The sequence below is a fragment of the Tachypleus tridentatus genome, chromosome 1, assembly GCF_004210375.1.
Source record: "Tachypleus tridentatus isolate NWPU-2018 chromosome 1, ASM421037v1, whole genome shotgun sequence".
Taxonomy (NCBI): Eukaryota; Metazoa; Arthropoda; class Merostomata; order Xiphosura; family Limulidae; genus Tachypleus; species Tachypleus tridentatus.
Window position 1 is genome coordinate 22,946,696 of NC_134825.1, and position 17,538 is coordinate 22,964,233.

The 17,538-nt window shown below is 32.4% G+C and overlaps 1 protein-coding gene across 5 annotated transcripts in view; it reads left to right on the forward strand.

The window, feature by feature from the left end:
- The window catches only part of LOC143244477 (ETS homologous factor-like), a 75,779-nt gene extending 58,487 nt beyond the window's left edge, over window positions 1-17,292 (forward strand). For 3 of the 5 annotated variants that reach the window (XM_076489214.1, XM_076489224.1, XM_076489249.1), the window contains 5 exons: window positions 518-658; window positions 1,901-2,002; window positions 6,474-6,554; window positions 6,892-7,087; window positions 14,204-17,292. In XM_076489214.1, the coding sequence (XP_076345329.1) occupies window positions 518-658; window positions 1,901-2,002; window positions 6,474-6,554; window positions 6,892-7,087; window positions 14,204-14,306 (623 nt within the window). In that variant the 3' untranslated portion in view covers window positions 14,307-17,292. Of the gene's footprint in view, window positions 1-517; window positions 659-1,900; window positions 2,003-6,473; window positions 6,555-6,891; window positions 7,088-10,974; window positions 11,322-14,203 lie in introns of all 5 variants that reach the window. The other 2 variants (XR_013025106.1, XM_076489238.1) reach the window with 2 other exon arrangements.
- Window positions 17,293-17,538: the final 246 nt, after the last annotated feature.

The following is a 17,538-nucleotide window of genomic DNA, read 5'->3' on the forward strand; positions in this document are numbered from 1 at the left end:
TTTAATCAGAATAAGAATTATCGCAGTTACTGTCTAAATAAATAGTTCTTACAACGCAGACAATTCCACGACTTAAAATTAACATTTGTTTTCAAGGGGCTCTCAACCTTAAATCTACCTAAGCCTGTTTGTTACTTTCTAAACTTGTCGTTAGATCGCATGATATACGTAATTAACTTTAAGCAATGTGCATAACTGTGCTCTTTAGTGATATTTAGATGTTCTGTTATTGTAACGATCCGCTTAAAGTGTGATGAATATGTTAATGTCTTTGTAACATTGTATATAATTACTTATATAAAAATGTCATAATGACATTTAAACTTTCAGAAAATTACTAATATTGTAATATATAAAATGTGTTGTTCTGCATGGCGATAACTGACCTATAATTTTATTTTTACACTGAATATATATATAACTAAAAGTGAATTATGGAATATAGCAGTAATATTTAAAATTAAAAAAAAACAAAAGTTTTGTATTAAAATGTATTTTACTGTTCATGCTATTTTAGAATGGCAAGATAATACAATGTCCCTGGAGTCATTTGACCAAACTCAGCATCAGGTGCCTTCCTGGACAGGCCAAAGGTCGGGATATTGGCAACACATTTTGAACAACAACGTTCCAGGTAGAAGTCCATATTCAGGCACAGGTACGTATACTTAATTTAGCACTTTTATAACACCTAAGTATTTATAGCACAGTAGGATTCTTATTTGTCCAGTAGAGCATTAAAAGTACTATATATATACACATATAATATGAAATTAAAATGATATTTATATACATTCTATATTTGAATTCTGTTTACAGTTACCAACTGATAACAATTAGATTCTTCAAACTGTACTGCTGAGGAGAAACAAAGTGTGATAATTACAGTTATTTAGTTTTACGTTCACTATACCTTGAATAACAGCTAAGGAGAAACAAAGTGTGATGATTACAGTTATTTAGTTTTACGTTCACTATACCTTGAATAACAGCTAAGGAGAAACAAAGTGTGATGATTACAGTTATTTAGTTTTACGTTCACTATACCTTGAATAACAGCTAAGGAGAAACAAAGTGTGATGATTACAGTTATTTAGTTTTACGTTCACTATACCTTGAATAACAGATAAGGAGAAACAAAGTGTGATGATTACAGTTATTTAGTTTTACGTTCACTATACCTTGAATAACAGCTAAGGAGAAACAAAGTGTGATGATTACAGTTATTTAGTTTTACGTTCACTATACCTTGAATAACAGCTAAGGAGAAACAAAGTGTGATGATTACAGTTATTTAGTTTTACGTTCACTATACCTTGAATAACAGATAAGGAGAAACAAAGTGTGATGATTACAGTTATTTAGTTTTACGTTCACTATACCTTGAATAACAGCTAAGGAGAAACAAAGTGTGATGATTACAGTTATATAGTTTTACGTTCACTATACCTTGAATAACAGCTAAGGAGAAACAAAGTGTGATGATTACAGTTATTTAGTTTTACGTTCACTATACCTTGAATAACAGATATACAGGCTGTCCATAAATTACTGAACCATTTTAGTAATTAATAGTAGAGAATGGGAATAATGTAAGGTACACATGTGGTTCAGTAGAGATTATCACCTCAGGTCTTGTAGACAATATCCGTCATACACCTCTTTCCAAGCTGATGAGGAAAGTTTTCAGACTGGTTTTTCCTACTTGCTGCAAATTCTACAATTTATTTTATTCAATAGAGAAAGTGGTTTACATTGAACATTTGTGAGCGTTTCTAAACGCTATAATAACTCCTTTGAATATAAAAAATAATAGCTTTTTACCCTGTATATTGTGAGTCAGAGGATTGTCTTTAGTATAATGCTTGAAATTGTGTTTTTTTTTTATCGATTACAATAGATTCCGATCCCGAGAGTACTAGTAGCGCCACTAGTGGTTTGAGTGAGAATCAGGGTAGTTCTGTTCACTTTATACCGTCCATTAACTCCGTCCATAAACCAGGTAGGTTCTAGTGATTTAGATTAGCGCGAGTCAGAACAATAAAAACAAAACAAAACTGAAAATGATGTAGCAAATCAAAAGGTAGTAGTGTGCAAAACTGGACTAAAGACCTATCGTTTTTACATTAGTTCCACAACGTGTATCCTAAAAACGGCTGGTATGGGTATTAAAACTTTGATTACAATGAAGTACAATACAACGTTTCGAAATTCTTACGTCATCATCAGGTTAATAAACAGAGTTTGCAACTGACTGTTGCCGGGTGCATGTCTTAGGGACGAGAGTGTAAACGGGTATGAGATTGTAGGGGGTGTTGCAGTTAGATGTTAGGTTATTAATTAATATAGGTATAAAGGTGTTCTTTGTATTGGTTTAGATTTGGTTTGAGTTCTTGTATAAGTAAGGCTTCTTTATTTTCCGTTTGTTTGTATTTGTGTTCCAATTTAATATGTTGGTGTTTTCTATGGTTATGTTGTGCTTATTTCTTTTGCAGAGTTCCACAAGGTTCACATTCGTTTACTGACGGAAAACGTATAAGAACTATAATTTATTATTATTAATACAACTTACTGACCAGAACTGACTGTCTCGACGTGCAACGGCTTTTGTGTGTCGCGTCTGTTCTTGCTAAAACGTAAATGAATAAAAATACCACTATAGACGAACAATATAATATCCTTATGTCAAAATAAATGTAATATTCCTTAAAAGTTTATACATTTATGAGAACAAGTTATTAAAAAATACACCGTTTTTGTATATATTTAGCTTTCATAAATATTAATGTATCCATATTTCAAAATTTTACACAGTTTATATTTCGGTTTCAAATTCATAATACTTTATTCGTCTATTGTGTTTTTAATATAGACGACATTTCAGGCTCTATGTTGAAGTCTTAACAATAACAAAGCACGGTGGGGACTATGGTTGAAGTGTATTTTGTTCCCCTCTCGGAGAATACTGCAGGGCTCTCGTTTGAGTTTGTCATGGATGACATTTGTATGGTGTTTGAGACGATCGGCTTTTTGTTTTTTGCCGTAAATATCGTGACTGTATTGTTTGGGGGTGGAGAGGAAAAATTTCGAATGTTTGTGATATTAAGAATTGTTTGATTTTTTTTCCGAGTTAAAATGTGTCCCGGACTGAGGGTTAGTGTGAACTTAATATTATCAATAACGTTTGATGAAATCTATCTAAATGCATCGATCACATCGAAACGTCACCTAGTAAACAACACAGCTACTTTCTTACACCATTTATAACTGTGGATATGAAATGCCATAAATTAAAACTAACAATTATTAGAATACTCTGATTTATCAGTTGGGTACCCTTACAGTTACCAATGTATTTTGCCGTAAACCAAATATCTCAATAAAATTCCGACAGCTCGGGGAATTCATATCAGTTATAAACCTGTACGCTATATTCACTATGTAGAAACATTCTCACAGTTATTAAACTACTATAGATAAATGAAAAAAAATAGAAATGAAGACATTACGTATTTTATATTTTAATCAAATTGCTAATGAAATTAACTTTAATAATGGAATATAATAAGATGCATGAAAACAGGTAATTTGTTTTACTCATTGTTAATGATTCTCTGTCTCTATTAAATTCAGTTTGGTAGGTGTGTTCGTCTGAGACACATTATCACCAAACACGGTAGTGTTTAGTATTTAAGATGGGTCGGGAAAAAAAAATAACCGTTGTATATTATGTATTACTTATCATTGTCTCAAATCTCTCTTATGACAATCTAAAATATTTTTACAAACACTTAACTTACGTTTTGTTCAAAGGCTATTAAGACCTTCAGTTTAGCCAAAAGAGGTCGCTAAGGTAGAGAACTGGTGGATGGCGTAATGGCCAAAGGTACTGCTGGTTATTCTAGTGCCAGTAGGGTTAGCTCACTAATACTTGGAGTTCTTGCAATGACTTATATACCAAAATGTTGTATTTTAACTTGGAGAGTACAGAAGCAGTGTTACGTTTCGCTGACATCAATACATGATATCCAACAAGACAACTTATCAAGCTGGGTTACAGCTTCAGCCTTTAGAGAAACTGTTTGTCTTACGAAAAGAAAGGGAGACAAACAATGTTACAAGTTTATGATAATTAGTTATTATTAGACTTCACAGCATTAATCACTTAAAGTGCTTTTATCCAAACATGAATTCACGCACATGAAATGATTTCAACATAAAGTTGTAGATGAAAGTTTTTCGTTGAAAGATTTTGCTAATTATATAACGATTTTTGTATAGTTTTAGGTATTCACTAATTATATAACGATTTTTGTATAGTTTTAGGTATTCACTAACTATATAACGATTTTTGTATAGTTTTAGGTATTCACTAATTATATAACGATTTTTGTATAGTTTTAGGTATTCACTGATTATATAACGACTTTTGTATAGTTTTAGGTATTCACTAATTATATTTTTGTATAGTTTTAGGTATTCACTAATTATATAACGATTTTTGTATAGTTTTAGGTATTCACTAATTATATAACGATTTTTGTATAGTTTTAGGTATTCACTAACTATATAACGATTTTTGTATAGTTTTAGGTATTCACTAATTATATAACGATTTTTGTATAGTTTTAGGTATTCACTAATTATATAACGATTTTTGTATAGTTTTAGGTATTCACTAATTATATAACGATTTTTGTATAGTTTTAGGTATTCACTAATTATATAACGATTTTTGTATAGTTTTAGGTATTCACTAATTATATAACGACTTTTGTATAGTTTTAGGTATTCACTAATTATATAACGATTTTTGTATAGTTTTAGGTATTCACTAATTATATAACGATTTTTGTATAGTTTTAGGTATTCACTAATTATATAACGATTTTTGTATAGTTTTAGGTATTCACTAATTATATAACGATTTTTGTATAGTTTTAGGTATTCACTAATTATATAACGATTTTTGTATAGTTTTAGGTATTCACTAATTATATAACGATTTTTGTATAGTTTTAGGTATTCACTAATTATATAACGATTTTTGTATAGTTTTAGGTATTCACTAATTATATAACGACTTTTGTATAGTTTTAGGTATTCACTAATTATATAACGACTTTTGTATAGTTTTAGGTATTCACTAATTATATAACGATTTTTGTATAGTTTTAGGTATTCACTAATTATATAACGATTTTTGTATAGTTTTAGGTATTCACTAATTATATAACGATTTTTGTATAGTTTTAGGTATTCACTAATTATATAACGATTTTTGTATAGTTTTAGGTATTCACTAATTATATAACGATTTTGTATAGTTTTAGGTATTCACTAATTATATAACGACTTTTGTATGGTTTTAGGTATTCACTAATTATATAACGACTTTTGTATAGTTTTAGGTATTCACTAATTATATAACGACTTTTGTATAGTTTTAGGTATTCACTAATTATATAACGATTTTTGTATAGTTTTAGGTATTCACTAATTATATAACGATTTTGTATAGTTTTAGGTATTCACTAATTATATAACGATTTTTGTATAGTTTTAGGTATTCACTAATTATATAACGACTTTTGTATAGTTTTAGGTATTCACTAATTATATAACGATTTTTGTATAGTTTTAGGTATTCACTAATTATATAACGACTTTTGTATAGTTTTAGGTATTCACTAATTATATAACGACTTTTGTATAGTTTTAGGTATTCACTAATTATATAACGATTTTTGTATAGTTTTAGGTATTCACTAATTATATAACGATTTTTGTATAGTTTTAGGTATTCACTAATTATATAACGATTTTGTATAGTTTTAGGTATTCATACCTGAATTATTTCTGTGTTTTTTGGCAATACCATCCCTACATTATACTTATTTGTTTTACTTTTCATTCATTGCTTGTTGAAGCCTTGTGGAATACTTATGTTCTCCAGAGGTTTTAATACGATCATTATATTTGTTTCTCTAACGTCACCGCTGCCGTAAGAATAAAAAACTTTATAGGTGACCTTTATGTGTTTTGCATCATTGGAGTTTCATGTTCGAGAGAGTATTCAAATATACTTGATCATAGAGATAGAAACGTCTTCCTCCTCAGGACATTACAGATATGTAACGTTTGCTCAATGAAACATATAGTTTTTTGTTGAATAAGTAATAATAAATTTGTAATTAACATATATTTGTTTTCAATTAACCGAAACTGAAACATTTTATTAAATGAAGCACATGAGCTATTTTTATTACTACGAGTTAAGCATCGTGTTATGAATTACACAGTTATATATAGGTTTATTATTTTGGTTGATGTCTGTATAATATCTGTGATCAATGTAAACAAAGTGATACAGGAAATTGTATATTGTTGAACGTTAGCAGATGTTACAAAAACCATTAACCAAACGAACAACCAAAGTTTCGATAATATATATATATAAATTTTTCCTTTAGTTTCGTTGGTAACAAAAAAGGTTGGATCAGGTAAAAGAGGCAGGCCACCAAAGAAAGATGCTAAGTCCAGGAATAGGCAAGGTAAGAAAAACAATATATTTCGTATTTTTTATCGATAGCTATTTCATTACCCCGTGCTTTTAAACCTTCAGTTTTCGTTTTTCAAGTTTACTTACCATTTTACACTTACCTTAGAACAATCCTTCACACCATGATTACTAAATAAAGTCTCACCTAATTTTACTTTAGAAATATTTTTACCTATATAATTAATTACCTAAGGAGAAACAAGTTATATTTATTAACATGTACTGTGACTCCTCACTCACTGACGATGAAAAAATTCTAGTAATTTCTAAGAATATATGAATCCTTTTAATATGTATATATTTAAACTTGAGTATATTCTTCGTTCAAGGAAAAGGACACGGAAAACTTTGGGAGTTTATTCGGGATTTGTTACTGAATCCAGCGTATAATCCTAGTTACATACGATGGGAGCGGCAGGAAGAAGGAATTTTCAAGTTTGTACAATCAGACAAAGTCGCCAAATTGTGGGGTGAACGCAAACAGAATACCAGCATGACTTACGAAAAACTGAGCAGAGCTATGAGGTAGGAATGGTTTTATTGTAGTGTTTAATAGATAGTTTAGTGTTGTTTAAAATGACTTGTGACTCAACTGACGATGTTAATATGTAGTTTTTCTCTGATAAATCAAACTACACAAAGCCTTACGATTTTTTAAAACTGCAAATACAAACTGTATAGAAATGTAAATAATTCGAGGTGACTGTGGGAAAACACGAGGAATGAACCTATTTCCTCACACCGCTACAAACTGGGTTTCGATGCCCGTGGTGGATTGGTTCGTTTGTTTGTTTTGAATTTCGCGCAAAGCTACACTAGGGCTATCTACGATAGTTGTCACTAATTTAGCAGTGTAAGATTAGAGAGACTGCAGCTAGTCATCAGCACCCACCAACAACTCTTGGGTTACTCTTTTACCAATGAATAGTGGGATTGACCGTAACATTATAACGCCTCTACGGTTGAAAGGGAGAGCATGTTTGGTGTGACAGGAATTCGAACTTGTGATCTTCAGATTACGAGCAGAGCGCCTTAACCACCTGGCCATGCCTGGCCTCCACATGGTGGACAGAGCACAGATAACCCATTATGTAATTTTGTGTTAATTCCAATAAATAAATAAATCAACTTAAAGAATGGCTATTTATCTGGCATGAAATAATGGCTCGAAGGTCAGGGCATTACCATCCCTCAGTGGCCAAACCAATTCCTGAATATGAGCAATGTTGAAGACATGTGGTCAATTTTTGATTTATTTCTATGTATCGGATTTACTATTATATATTTATTTTAATACTTTTGTTTGTTTTACTTTAATATGTATTCGAAAATACATATACCTTATATTGTTAGATGTGTATTGTAAAAGTCCCGCATATTACCTTAATTTGTAGAAGATTCTCGAATATAAGAATCAACAGTATATGTAAAGCACTAGAGCGTTTTCAAATATTGTTGCCAACTGAACTTTCGAGGACCTCGCCTTAAAGGTTGTAAAAGGTAATTAACGCTACGCGAGGTACAGTTTTATATATTGTTGGACCCGCATAGCCAGGTGGTTAGGGCGTTCGACTCGCAATCTGAGAATCGCAGGTTCAAATCCCCGTCACACCAAACACACTCGCATATTCAGTCGTATGGGTGTTATAATATGACGGTTAATCCCACTATTCGTTGGTAAAAGACTAGTCCAAGAGTTGGCAGAGGGTGGTGATGACTAGCTGCCTTTCCTCTAGTCTTACACTGATAAATGAGAGATAGCTAGCGCAGATAGCCCTCGTATAGCTTTGCGCGAAATTTAGAAACACAAAACAAAATGTATTTTTGGTTTTATACAGTTAGTGTACTAAAATTCTCGGAAACTATAACTGTGATAAGCGCTTAGTAATAGGAAAAATACAGATATCTGACAACGAACGTTTATTGATTTCAAACATTACAACCCGTTTAACTTTAGTGAACTAACTTTGGACGTTAGTATTTCTACGAGGCCCTGAAGGGTGAGCATGTTTGGTGTGACGGGTATTCTAACCCGTGACCCTCAGATTACCAATCAAGCGACCTAACCATTTGGCCATGCAGGGCCCATGTCTAAAGAAGTTAGCTAGCTTCCCGTCAGTTGAGGTTGTAACCTGTGTATTAACATGGAATTAATTCGCTCATCTTGTGCCATTGATAAAATATTCGGTTCCGGAAGAGATAGAAGACTCAGTATTGTTTGTAAGCTTTAAAACTTTTGTATGTAAATCATTATTTATAATAGCTGTTATTAAAAATTATATTATTGTTTGCATATGAAAATATATTTGTGTTAAGAAAGAAAATTTTGTGTATCCGCCTTGTTGGCAAATATCATAAATTTGATATATATCAACATTCGATTAACTTCAAATTTAATATTAAAATTTCTGGCAATTTGAAATTGTAATACGTAACGTCATAAACTAGAGACTCGTCCGGGATAAAGTATAATACGTAATATAATAAATTTGACGCTCGTATCTGAGATCTCAATCAGAAAAAAAAAATCAACCCAAATTAAAATTGCAAGCACAATTCAACTTATATTTATTAGTGACAACAAGATTTGATCGTGTCTGATTACCAAACATTTTTATATCACCCTCCCTTAAACAATTAAAAAGGTATAACAGAGGTGAATTGCTTGAAATTGATAAAGTTTTAGAATTATAGACTAAGAAATCAGTGAGAAAAATGAACTGAAACGTATTTTTGAAACAATAGTGGATGATGATTTGTTGTCTGAGGAAGCACCAGTCAATCAGAGTTGAGTGATAAAGATAAGTTTAAGTCCAGTTAAAACTCAAACAAATCAAGCTTAAACAATCCTATATCAAAGCTGAGAAAGAGCAATTCCGTATCGAAGCCGAAAAAAAGAAGACAAAAAGAACTTGTATCGAAGCCGAGAAAAAGCAACTGCAAGTCTGTATGGAAGCTGAAAGAGAAGGTAAACCTTTCGATGCTGAACACGTTCGTATCGGAGCCAAGAAAGAAATTAGACTGAAAGAAATGGAAATTAGACTCAACTCTAAATGATCAAAGCAAAATGACAACTCAGTCGATATATAAAGATATCACCGTTTAATGAAAATCAAATTGATAAATATATCCAACATTTTGAAAAAGACAATTCTTCAGTGAGTGACAATTGTGGACATGAGGGATTTGGTTCACCTGGTACAGTTCCATTTGCTAGAAGTAAACTGATCGCTGTGCAAGAGAAGAACCTTCAGATCTCTTCACTATTTAAATACCCGTTCTGTAAAGATGGACTAGAGAAAGTTCCACATGATTATTTTTTCAAGAATGGTTTCTTTACGAGAAAATTGTGACCACCAAATGTACCAGATTCATAGGATTGTGTTGTAGTTTACCAAATAGTTGTTCCCAAAGCATATCGTTCTGAAATATTGAAAGTTGCTCATGAACTTCTCATGGGAGGTCATTTAGGAGTCAACAAGACATGTGACAAGATTATGAGACATATGTTTGGCCAAAAATTAGTCAAGATGCTTCTCAGTTTTATAAAACTTGCAACATCTGTCAACTGGTCAGAAAATCTAACCAGAAAATCCTTGTGGCTCCTTCCAAACCTATCTCATCTTTCGAAGAAGTCCTCAGTCATGTTTTTGTTGATTGTGTTGAGTCTTCACCAAAAAAATAGCATTTTCACTGATGCACTTTCATGTGTAACGTAGTTTTGTGCTCATATGGTTATTTGTATATAATGTATTATATAATGTCACGGTTATTGAAGTTTTATAATTATTTTACAGTGTATTCAATGCATTGTTATCGATGTATATATATATATATACAATATCATAGCTAAAAATTGTCTAACACTAATTTTTAATTTTCTAATGAATTATCATAACAAACGGGATAAATTATAACACCTGTGAAAGCTTTCACAATAAACAATAATCTCCAGGGGTACCTTCATCCAAATTCTACTCCAGGTGTGGGATGACCCCCTTCCCTCTCGGTTAACAGTTAATATCTTATAAATACAATGAGTAACGGTGAATCCTCGTTAAATACTGCAAAGGGTAAATTTACTATGTACTAACGGTGATTCTGTTGTAACCTTTGTTTCGTGTTTGTTTATTTAATAAAATGCATTATTTTTTAGTAGTCACATATTGATTTATTAGCAGGATGAATACAAAACTGTATGATCTTTCTTTAATTTGCGAGATCTATCTCTTTTTGAGCTACTTATTAATAGGATGTTTATCGAAAAAGGTAACAATAGATTTATATCTGGTAATACTTATAACTGAGAAAACTTTAGTAATGTTTGTTATTATGCCTTTGAAAGCTAACCTTTGTATTCTTTTTCTTTAAACAAATGTCATTAACTCTTACTCTTTCTGTATTACACTTAGGATCTTCTGCAATCTTGATATTCTGGTTCCAGTTCCAAAGAAATAGGTCTTCCTAAGAGACTTTTTTACCAGTTTGGACCTCGATCTTCAGGGTGTTGATGGTCTTTGTGCATGATCTGGTGGCACTTATGGTGGTGGTGCTAATAAACTATCAAATTAATCAATGAGACATGATCGCCTTGGGATAACTATCATACATAGATTGGTTAATGAACCGTGTTTTATCTACCTGATCTGTGTAAGCTCTAAAGATCTGTTTCTCAAAAGGTGGCCCATTTGCCATGTCAATTCTGAAACCTTGACTTCTGGCCCTTGTCACTATAGAGCAATTTATACAGAGATTAAATGTAAGGAGCTAGTTATAGGTAAAATTACATTTCCTTTCTTAAGAAACATTTTTATTAGATGTTTCCTTATTTATTTAATCAAACAATATGCTTTCAAGCTTTGTCTTGAGACATAAGTTTTAGGTCAGGAGCCAAGCATACTACAAGGAAAGTTCACAATGCTAGAATTTCTAATAAATTGTGGAAAGTATATTGTGCTTGCGGTGAAAAACCAAACAAACAAAAACATGGCAATACTTGTGTTGAAACCAGTACATGGAATACCGATCATTGTTGCCTCACTTCAACAATGTTAGTAAATGAAGAAATAAAACACTCGATATACATATAATCTCATAAAGTGATTAGGTTGTCAAGAATATTGAATTGTTATTTATCTAATATCCACTTTCGTTGTTTTTTTAGTACTACAGTGACAGCTATGTTGAATTTAGAATGCTATTTTCCCTTAATGTTAATTTTTTATATGATTTAATTGCCTCGTTAAATCGATACGTGTTTCCTGCTATGGTTTGGTTTGCCTAACATTCAAGCAGAAGGATTACGTTATGCTATTTTAAGTAAATATCTTTAACAAGTAATATGTGGTGCTATATAAATATATATATATATATATCCATTCTGTTCTTTCAGCTTATAAGTGTGCCCTGGATACGACGAAGTGCATTAGATAAACGTAGACATTTTAAAAGAATTTTCTGTATGAAAAAGTCGTTAATGGCTTGATGTCTGGGATCGTCAGTACAAGAAGTCTTAAGTTATAATTTGCTAATTTGATCACTTGTGCTTTTATGTTTCCCAAATGTTCATAAAACCTAAGATGGAACAACCCACAGTACATAACAAACATTAATAGACCTTGTGGCCTACAGAAACATATCAATGAAGCAGCGGTAAGTCTGAAAGCTTGTAACGCTGAAAACCGGGTTTCTATACCCGTGATAGGTACAGTACAATTAGTCGATTGTGTATCTTTGTTCTAAACAAATAAACAGCCTCACATAAAGTATAACAACTCTCATTGAACCATTTGTTTGTAAACCAGGACACAAGATCTGAAATGTACAATCGCTTATCTTCGTGATTTTTTTGACATACGAACGGAAGAACTCATTGTATCATGCCAATATTGGATCCTTATTTATACCTCATGGAAGTGGTTATTCTTTGTTTTCGAAAAACAACACTTTACAAGATATATTATTAATCTATTCTGAGATAAGGGAGTGTTTATATGCTGTCGTTCAGATACAAACCTGATTTCAAACTGTCACTGAATTCAGAAAACTTCAAATGGTGTTCTAAAACAGCTTCCGTAACATCAGTCCTCTGTTTAATGTAGTTTAAGTTTCAGTTTTGTTTAAATATTTGAAAATTGGATTTTCAAACAACTTTAAGATTAAGCATTAGTTGCTCTGAACAATAATGATTGTAAATAATTTTACAAGCATGTTCATAATAGCAAAAAAAAATTACTTTATACGAAATTAATGCCACGAATTATAGTGATGAGTAAAAAAATATACCATGGACTTTTGGTGGTGTTTACAAACGGTGCACTGACATGTAAAAGTATAACTAATGTATGTAAATATTGTCTAGAACATGTTTTGTTTTGTTTTTATTATAATCTCATGAAAGCAGTTGTTATAATGAATGACTAAACACAAGCTGTGCAGCTGTCGATGATTCGAAAGAAATAATTTACTATTGTATACAAATATATATATATTATTAGATGCAAAAGGTTGTTCCCTACTGGTACATTGGTCATCGGTAAACCTACGTTACAACGCTAAAATCAGGGGGTTTGATTCCCTTTGGTGGACTCAGCAGATAATCCCATGTGGCTTTGCTGTAAAAACCACACCATCCGTCCTTATTACGTTTGCCCCCCGCTAGTACAGCGATAGGTCTTCGAATTTACAACGTTAAACTCAGGGGTTCGATTCCCCTCGGTGGGCTCAGCAGACAGCCCGATGTGGCTTTGCTATAAAAAAACGCACAACCCACGCGAAAGGTTATGCCACCTTTTGTATTAAAAGATGCAACGTTACGAAACTGAAATCTAAAGATATTGTAAATATTTTATTAAAAGTAGAGTGTACACATAAAGAAACGTGAGTAAGTCTAAAAGATTCAATTGTTTATGTAATAAATAACTTTATTTGTGTTTCGGCAACAAGTACGAAATTAAGATATATTTTCATTATGTTTTAATAACTACTGGCGAGGTCCAGGGAAAGATGTTCATTGATCAAAACTTTAAAAACATATGTAGTTATAATTCTGTTTTTATTCACTGCTGTCTTACTCGCGTTACTTGCTCGTGTTTGATTCAAACCGTCCACGTGGGTTTCAGTCGATTATAACACCAGCAAATGTTCACACACTTGATTAATTTGATTTTTTTTTGTTTTTGAATTTCGCACAAAGCTACTCGAGGGCTATCTGTGCTAGCCGTCCCTAATTTAGTAGTGTAAGACTAGAGGGAAGGCAGCTAGTCATCACCACCCACCGCCAACTCTTGGGCTACTCTTTTACCAACGAATAGTGGGATTGACCGTCACATTATAACGCCCCCACGTCTGGGAGGGCGAGCATGTTTGGCGCTTCTCGGGCGCGAACCCGCGACCCTCAGATTACGAAGCGCACGCCATTACTGACGAGAGAACTGTTTTGAAGATAGTATAGGATGTTGTTTTAACATTGTGTGATGCTAAGAAAGAAGTGTGGTGAGGGTATCAGATACGTTCCAGACAGCAATATGTTCAAAATACTTATTTCAACCAGTTTATAACCTGAACTTTGTTTAGTAATTCTAATATGGTAATTAGTTAAATATTAATATTAAATATTAATTTAAATTGTTTACGCAACAGGTACTACTACAAGAGTCAAGTTCTGCTTCCTGTGTTTGGGCGCCGTCTGGTGTACAAATTTGGACCTAACGCTACCGGCTGGAGACCGCAGATCCAGCACTAGTAAAGTACAAATTATCCGATGTACTTGAATCATGGAAAACGTTCTTTTCATAAGGTAAATGTCGCTTATTTATTCATAGCGAACCGTTTTCTAACGTCGACTGCAATCTAATCGATAAGTGAAGTATTTTGACTCAACATCGAATGATATTTTGGAAGATGTGTTCAGAAATTGGAGTAACGCTTTTCGTTTAAACGCTTCTAAAAAATCTGTCAAAACAAGCTCGGTCTATCACTCAGAAATTATTGTAAGCTTAACACTAAACATGACTTGTTGTGAAAAGCTTTGCATCGATAGAAAACGTTGACAGAAATCGATGACATTAATGATTATGAGAAACACAAATCAGGAACGTGAAGTGAAATATTTCTATATTATGTTGGAAGCTATTATAGGAGATAGGGTGTATTCCTTGTACAGATATATTGTTATGTATATATTTAGAAAAGATCTTGAATTGTTTTTGATAAAAAAATATTATTTAGATATATTACTTTTATAAAATGTACTGTATATTCGGTTTCGGGAGTTGTTAGAACAAATTGTACTTATGTTATTTTGGTGTTTCATATTCTATATTGAAACAATTGTTTCAATAAAAAAAATATATAAGTATTGTTAGTTGTTGACAGAGACTGACGTTTATATTCCTTAATGAATACAGTCAACATTATCAAGAGAATATTATTGAAATAAAACTGTTTTTTTAATTTTCATATTTAAGTACTAATCCTGTATTCTGATTATAAAAAAAAACATTCTCGGTCACCCAGTCCACATGTGGCCACAAAACGGTTTAAGAGAAAGAACTATAGTTTTCAACACTTTAACCTGACATTCTGAAATATTCAAGAGTATTGCTACGACGATTGGAGTAAACGTGTGAACAGTAAACACACTTATCACAGAACACAGTAAACGTGTGAACAGTAAACACACTTATCACAGAACACAGTAAACGTGTGAACAGTAAACACACTTATCACAGAAGACAGTAAACGTGTGAACAGTAAACACACTTATCACAGAACACAGTAAACGTGTGAACAGTAAACACACTTATCACAGAAGACAGTAAACGTGTGAACAGTAAACACACTTATCACAGAACACAGTAAACGTGTGAACAGTAAACACACTTATCACAGAACACAGTAAACGTGTGAACAGTAAACACACTTATCACAGAAGACAGTAAACGTGTGAACAGTAAACACACTTATCACAGAAGACAGTAAACGTGTGAACAGTAAACACACTTATCACAGAACACAGTAAACGTGTGAACAGTAAACACACTTATCACAGAAGACAGTAAACGTGTGAACAGTAAACACACTTATCACAGAACACAGTAAACGTGTGAACAGTAAACACACTTATCACAGAACACAGTAAACGTGTGAACAGTAAACACACTTATCACAGAACACAGTAAACGTGTGAACAGTAAACACACTTATCACAGAACACAGTAAACGTGTGAACAGTAAACACACTTATCACAGAACACAGTAAACGTGTGAACAGTAAACACACTTATCACAGAAGACAGTAAACGTGTGAACAGTAAACACACTTATCACAGAAGACAGTAAACGTGTGAACAGTAAACACACTTATCACAGAACACAGTAAACGTGTGAACAGTAAACACACTTATCACAGAAGACAGTAAACGTGTGAACAGTAAACACACTTATCACAGAAGACAGTAAACATGTGAACAGTAAACACACTTATCACAGAAAACAGTAAACGTGTGAACAGTAAACACACTTATCACAGAAAACAGTAAACGTGTGAACAGTAAACACACTTATCACAGAAAACAGTAAACGTGTGAACAGTAATCACACTTATCACAGAACACAGTAAACGTGTGAACAGTAAACACACTTATCACAGAAGACAGTAAACGTGTGAACAGTAAACACACTTATCACAGAAAACAGTAAACGTGTGAACAGTAAACACACTTATCACAGAAGACAGTAAACATGTGAACAGTAAACACACTTATCACAGAAAACAGTAAACGTGTGAACAGTAATCACACTTATCACAGAACACAGTAAACGTGTGAACAATAAACACACTTATCACAGAAGACAGTAAACGTGTGAACAGTAAACACACTTATCACAGAAAACAGTAAACGTGTGAACAGTAAACACACTTATCACAGAAAACAGTAAACGTGTGAACAGTAAACACACTTATCACAGAAAACAGTAAACGTGTGAACAGTAATCACACTTATCACAGAACACAGTAAACGTGTGAACAATAAACACACTTATCACAGAACACAGTAAACGTGTGAACAGTAAACACACTTATCACAGAAAACAGTAAACGTGTGAACAGTAAACACACTTATCACAGAACACAGTAAACGTGTGAACAGTAAACACACTTGTCACAGAACACAGCGCACAGAAGCTGGAAATCTTTAAAAACTTCAGTTGGTGTTTCGAAGTGGGTTTTCCTTTACGTGAAAACAACATTGGTTAATATTTTAAGAAAATCTACTTTTCTTTTGTGACATTGGACACGTACGATATGTAGGTGACGAGATTCCTTTAGATGAGATTAGTAAAGTGATAAGAAATTGCAAGAAGATAACAGAATGAATTTGTTGTTGAAATCTGTCAAAGGATGTCAGTTCGGACTTAAACCATCATAGCTTTAATGGATCTTCAAGACGAATGTTGACAGGAAGGGAATTTTCTTTTATCCAGTAGTGATGCAGTTATGTTTGAATAATTTTGAATAATAGAAAGTAACCTCAACATCTCGTGAACATCCTGGATCTTGAACAGATGTGTAAACTTTCAAAGATCGTCTCAACAAATCAATTCGGTAATTCGATTTGTTATGAAAATAGGAGCAGATGATGAACTGTCCATTTTGGTATATTTACGCACTAGTTATCAGAGTATACGAAACCCAAAACATGCCAATAAATAAATGTTTTTTTTTTATCATATCATCGACACACACAAATTTTGGAATGGTAATTTTTTTTAACAGAAAGGGTATTAATATGTGTACTAAATTGTATGTGAAGAAATAATCGATCAAATCAAAATACGTCATAAGGTTCGTTGGCTTTCTTCTATTTTTGAAATACAAACCTTCTAGAATTGGTAACACCTTCAGATAAGAAAAAAAAACTATCCATTAAGAAACATGCTAACAAAATTAAAAGTCAGGTTTATTAAGTTCG